Consider the following 6,817-nt stretch of genomic DNA (forward strand, 5'->3'; position numbering starts at 1 on the left):
TCTAGAAAAAGATAATAAGGGAAAGATATATTGGACTATATGCAAGGAAAAAGAAAAAAAAAGGACAAATTTATACTGAAATATGGTATATTTGAGTTCAAAAGTCATAAACTTTCAATTATATGATGCCACATCATAAGAAATAGAATGGAGGGGATGGAAGTGGAGAGGAGAAAAAAAAGAGCAGGGATGTGAAGAAGGGAGTGAAAAAATAGAGGAGAAAAGAGGAATAGAAAACAAGAGAAGGAGAAAGAAGAGGAGGAATGGAAGAACAGGAAGATATTTGTACTTGCATATGCATGAAATTCTGAAAACTGCCATTAGACCATTTTAAGGCAAGTGTCATTCTCATTTTACAGATTAGCAAATTAAGGCACAAATATGCTAAATTACATATCCAAGATAAAATGTTAAAAGTGGCAAAGTCAGACATTAAGAATTCTCAAATTTTCTAACTTAAGTATTAAAAGTACAATTTTTATGAAATCTTACTAGCCTATTATTTTCTCCACAGTTTTCTAGTGAACACTGGTATTTTTGTCTTTCAAAGGATTGGTGAATTACTGAGTATTTTATTCATAAGAAGTCTTTAAAAAGTTTTTGACAATTTTACATAGATATACAAAATAGGAGATAGACGTCTCTTGAAGTCAAGTTCCTTGGAGAAAAGATTAAAGAAAAAAGAATGTGATGATATTGGAAATGTTAACGAGCCTAGCTTTTTAGAGTTCTTTCCATGCTCTTGAATCATTCACTTGTCACCAGATAAGCTTCTGACATTTAAAAAAAAAAAAAAATAGAAGTGAGATGGGAATAGTTAGCAACTAGAAATTACTCATTGTTAATTTTAAAAATGTACTTTTCATGTGTATTTTTAATGTTCCAAAAATACTTAGAATGACACTTAACAATATTTTTAAAATCTTTTTACTTTTATCATTCTTTATAGTCATACTTGGCTTCCCAAGTAGTTTACCATTATGTTAAACAGCCTGCCTCCCAGTGAAGGAGATGTAAAATACACAGGTTCAATTCTTGGGTAGGAAAAATGCCCTGGAGGAGGGCATGGCAACCCACTCTAATATTCTGGAAAATCCCTTGGATAAAGGAGCCGGTAGAGCTATAGTCCACAGGGTCACAAAGAGTCAGAGACCACTGAAGCGACTTAGTGCACACGCACACACACGAATAGTCATATTGGGCTTTTCCGGTGGCTCAATGGTAAAGAATCTGCCTGCCAGTGCAGAAGACGCAGGTTCCATCCCTGAGTCAGGAAGATACCCTGGAGAAGAAAATGGCAACCCAATCCAGTAATTTTGTATGGAAAATCTTATGGACAGAGGAGCCTGATGGGCTATAGCACATGGGGTTGCAAAAAGAGGCGGAAAGGACTTAGCCACTAAAGGACAACAAGATAGTCAAATTATCTTCAGTTTAAATATTCATGGGAAATAACTATACCAATTAAATATTCCCATATGCATTGCCTTTTTATGAAAGGCTTGTTAGCTTCTGTAATCAGAACATGACTATTTGTTAGTAAATTATACACAATACAAAGTTAAATTCTATACATCTTTTTGGGAGCAAGCCAAGAGTAATTTGGGCATTCAGTGAAATGATTTAATTAAATGATTTTCTATAAATATATTTACATTCATTTAATTTGTAATTAGATTTAAGTAAGTGTTAATCACTCAGTCGTGCCCAACTCTTTATTACCCTATGGACTACAGCTCACCAGGCTCCTGGGTCCATGAGATTTTCCAGGCAAGGGTACTGGAGTGGGTTGCCATTTCCTTCTCCAGGGGATCTTCCCAAACCGGGGATTGAACCTGCATCTCTTGCATTGCAGGCAGATTCTTTACCAACTGAGCTACAAGGGAAGCCCAAATTAGATTGAGAAAATAGTAAAAAACAGTATTTTCAAACATACTCCTCCATCCCAAAACTACCACTGCTAAACATGAGTGCATTGTCAAATCCACATATCTCTTGAACAGGCATTGAGTTATTCAATAAATAATTGAATAAAGTTCTTTCTTTGGACCAAGCACTGTTTTAAATGTTATAGACACAGGAGTGAAACAAAACAAAACAAACAAACAAAAAATAAATCCTTGACTTTGTGAAGCTAGTATAATAGGGTTAGGCCAGATAATAAACAAAATGAAAAAAAGAAAATAAACAATATGTTAAATAGCACTAGGTTTTACTAAAGAAGTAGAACAGGGAAGGGTAATAGAGAACAATGGCAGATTTTGCAGTTTTAAGTAGGTAGTCAGGAAAGGCCCCAAGGAAAAAGTGACAGGAAGTAAAGACCCAAAGGAACACATTGACTAGTTATGAGTGGAGAATGATGTTCTCTGACGTCGGTTAACAGTCTCGTTCTGGTTTCTATGTAGAGAATATATGGAATGTGCTAAGGACAGAGCAAAGGAAAGATTTAGGAGTGCTGGTGGGAGAGGCAGTGAAAATTTGTTAGCCTGGATATATTTTAAAGTATCATGATGAAGATGGATTGTATGTGGGCTGTGAGATGAAGAGGCCAGTCATGATGCCTCTAAATGTTTGGCTTGAACTATTTGAAGGGTGTAGTTGCTATTTGTTGATTTGGAAAACTCTGTGGAAAAATTTTCAGGGAAGACCAAATGCTCAGTTTTAGATTCTTCAGTTTGAGATTCCTAGTAAAGATCCAAAACGCTGGATAGAGAGATGGATGAATACATAGCTACATAGATACATACATACATAGATATGTAGATAGACACAAAGATAAATGGATTTGCATTTCAGGGGAAAAGATAAGCTATGATTACATGTTTATGAGTCATCAATAGGCAGATGATATTTAAAGCTATAGCACTCTGTAGGTAAATGATTAAACATGGAGAAAAGTCCTGATGACTGAGTTGGTGACAGTCCACATCTAATGTCAGTTAATAAAGAAGCAGCAAGAGAAAAGGAAGAAGTCAGCGACATTGGTTTTTTAAAATTGCATGTGTTTTCCTGGAACTCAAGTATCAAATATATTTTATGGAGGACAATGTACTTAACAGTGGCAAATGGTATCCGTGTACTGAGTAAGTAAAGCCTGAGAATTGACCTTTGGATTTAGTGAGGTATTTATCACTGCCTCACTGGCGAACCTCAGCAAGTTCATGTTCTGAGAAGTGATGGAGGCAAATGCCTGAATGCAGTGGGTTTAAAATAGAATGAAAAAAGGAAAATGTGTACAGACATCATGACCACGATGAAAGTAATTAGAAAAATGAGGTAGAAACTGGAGTAGATAATAGAAGGATTTGTGTTTCCTGGGGTGTTTGTGTTTGTGTGTGTGAATAAAAGAACGTGATTCAATATGTTTTCTTTAATTCAAAGAATTCTTTTAATATTTTTGTCTTATGAACACCTTGAGCAAATATTTTGCCCATTCCCCAGTTAAAGTTGTAATTTCTAGATGCAAACAAAATTTCTACTAGAGTTCAGCACATATTACTAAAATACATATATCCTATGCATATTTGAAAATTCATATATAACATATTATAACAAATCATGTCAATAGGTAACTTTCAAGTGTTTCATCGCTTATTTTTTCTTGGATTTGTAGGCATATTAAATTTCTCCAAATGATTATTAAGCTAAAAAACATTGCTTTTCCCTATTATGTTCAAGACACTATGCTAAATGTGTTACATATCTTATTCTTACTCTTCACCATAGGCTTATAAAATAGATTTTATTAATCTATCTTCTAAATAAGAGTCCTGGTGATCAGCACTTCAGTGATTTTCCTGAGTGTTTGATAGATATGACTGATGTAGTAGGTATTTGGTCCCAATATATTTAGTTCCAAAATATATGACCTTTAACTTTTACTACTTTATAACTTTTATTACACTTACTGAAAGACAGAGACCAACTTTAAGTAACACGATTTTTACATACTAGGTAGAGCCAAGAGAGGCAATTAACGTGACCTACTATTAACATAGCTGTTAATTTGTTTAAGAAAAAATTGTGTTAGACGGCAAACACTATTTTCTCATGTTTACAATCATAAAGCAAATTAGCACACTAATCCAGATTTTTTTTTCTTTATATGTCTTGCCATCATCATGAGACAATTTACCAAACTGCAAAACTAAAACAAGACAAAACAACACCCATTGTACTGACAAGTCAAAGATTTGGATGCAGCAAATTACACATCAGATGGTGTTGATTGTGCGATAAAGGCTGTGAGGAATCCCAGATTAATCCTGTAGCTAGCCTACTGAGTTCCTCTAAAGATTTGCCATTGGAGATGCAATTACTGGGTCTCTTAGAGTTCAAATGTGAGATTCTGAAAACAAATCTTTATCTGAAAAGAATACTGGTTTTCTGCATGCTTAAATTTTGTGCAGTTTAACTAATACCTGAAAATGCAAGCTTTGTTTCTTAAAAATCTAAATAACAGGAAATTTAAATGTAGTAGGGAAATATTTCATTTTCTCATTACTTGATAATGAATTTCATGTCAAAATTTCTACATATATCAGAAAAGACACAATAACATCTCATTTTAGAATTATGTTCTTTGGAAATCCTTGGCCAACATAATATCTATTCCATTTATTGTTTTATCCCACCTTAATTTCACTACATTTTCCTTGTAAGTTTTCAATTTTCAGTAGTGAGAACCTACAAACATCAACAACTTCTGGATAGTAATTTTATTTTCAAAATTTATCCTATACTGTATGATATAAAAAAATCAAACATTTTAATGAGATACTTAAATTGTAACATGCCTGAAGATTGTAAGTTAAAAATATATTATACATAATGCATATTTATAATTTATACATGACTCTAGTGGTACTATAGAGAAAGAATATGATTTAGAGTTCTGAAGTAAAGGTTTTGAATTTCATACATTCCACAATGACCTGCATGAACTTGTAAAAGTTCTCTCTTTCATTTCCACCTGTAAATAGAAGTATTTTCCAACTAATAGACTGGTCACAATGTTTAACTACTAAATAAGAAGGTATATATTATCTTCTTGGTAGTTAAAAGCAAGTAAATAGTTTCTCCTCTTTTCCTCTTATCTAGAAACATAGCTAAAAAAAGCATAGATAAATGCTTAAGCATTAAAAAAAAAGGCATAGATAAATGGAATCAGTGATTGAATTTTATTTTAGAACAATAGCAAAAAACTTGTTCAACATGTCTTTAGAGCAAAATAAATGTTTTATTAAAATGTTAGTCTTTCCCATAATAAATTGAAGTACTCTTTTTTTTTTCAAACTTTAGAAAAACTGAAGATGATTGGAAGATTGCACATACACATCTATCTACAATGCACATATATATTTGTGTGTTATTTTTCTAACCTAGGAAGTATATATCTCATCTTTCCTTAGTGAAACATCAGTAATATGAGTGTAGAAGAATGATATATTAAGCAAGACATCCTTCTTAGGAACTCAGACTCTGTAGTTTTAAACAGTAATTTAAGTTCCTAAACACTGTAACACTGTAGGCAATTAAATAAATTCTAAATAATTTTCAAATGGCTGGATTTTATCCCATATGTTAAATATTATTTTAATAACTTTAGTGCCTTTTGCCTGCTGTTTTCTACAAACACTATTAAAACTATGGAAGTTTGAATATGCAAGGAAGTGAATGAAGAGAAAGACCTAAGCAAATGTCATGTAGGCTGAGAAGGTGAGCACTGAAATTTTACCTCTTGACAATGCCCCCAGTGTTAGGGGAAAAAAACAGAACCTTATAATTTTTAGCTACCCTTTAAACTGAATATGAAGGATGCAGTGGATATCTTTTACAGAAAAAAGTATGCAAAGCATACTTTAAAGTATATGCTAAAGTATCCACCCAACTCATCATAAAATTGGTATGAAAACCCCAAAATATATTTTGGTATAGTCTTTTTCAGCATCAACCAAGTGATCAATGATCTTTGAGGCAGAAAAGAGAAATTTAAATAAATAAAGAAAACTCACCTTGTCCACAATACATATCTGCTTTTTGGTTTGAGCATCAAGTATTTCAATCTCAAAGTGAGTAGTTTTTGAATGTTTAACTGCTGACGCTGATCTTAGAGGGCCTGCTGAGATTATAAATTGCGACAAAAAATGAAAATTTCTCATGTCATCCTTCAGTATGGACCGTGTAGCTCCTGGAGAAATCCTGCGTTCTGAAGCAAGAGACTTGTACCTTTTGAACATTCTGCGAACTACCAGGAGAAACTCTTGTCAACAGGAGACACATGCAAGTGTGCTCTCTTCAAACAAGTTAAATACTGCTGGTGAAACCTGGAAAGGTCAAGTGGCATGCCATTCCAAGAGTTCAGTTTTATTTAGCAGCCTTGAAAACAATGACTGATCTCTTTCTATATATAACACACTATTGTGAATTGCTGCAATGTAGATTACCAGCATTCAAATTATTTCTTGCTTTCTCCTTTTATCTCAGGTTCTTAATATGGCCAGTAGTATCTGAAATTCCAAAGCAAGAAAGGAATAGAGAAGAGTTTTTATTATCTCTGGATTCTGGATCCACTAATCTGCAAACACATGAATTAATCCTGCATTCATATGTAGATGCACTAAAATTATCATACTGCTATCTTATCTTATGTCTTATACTAATACTTAGTACATTATTACATAAACACATTTTTTCGGTAAATACTTCCTAGAATATTTTGAATACTGTGCCATATTTTGAATACTCACATATACATCTGATAGAAAATGGATAAATTCTTCATTCCATATGGAGAACAGAAAAACAAGTCATCTAT

At 33.0% G+C, this 6,817-nt stretch overlaps 1 protein-coding gene across 1 annotated transcript in view; it reads right to left on the bottom strand.

Annotated features, from left to right (window-relative positions):
* TECRL (trans-2,3-enoyl-CoA reductase like) overlaps nucleotides 1-6,346 on the bottom strand; it is a 140,507-nt gene extending 134,161 nt beyond the window's left edge. The window contains exon 1 of the mRNA XM_043448400.1: nucleotides 6,015-6,346. Within this exon, the coding sequence (XP_043304335.1) occupies nucleotides 6,015-6,239 (225 nt within the window). The 5' untranslated portion in view covers nucleotides 6,240-6,346. The remainder of the gene's footprint in view (nucleotides 1-6,014) is intronic.
* Between the last annotated feature and the right edge of the window lie 471 nt (nucleotides 6,347-6,817).

The sequence above is a fragment of the Cervus canadensis genome, chromosome 26, assembly GCF_019320065.1.
Source record: "Cervus canadensis isolate Bull #8, Minnesota chromosome 26, ASM1932006v1, whole genome shotgun sequence".
In the NCBI taxonomy this organism is placed as follows: domain Eukaryota; kingdom Metazoa; phylum Chordata; class Mammalia; order Artiodactyla; family Cervidae; genus Cervus; species Cervus canadensis.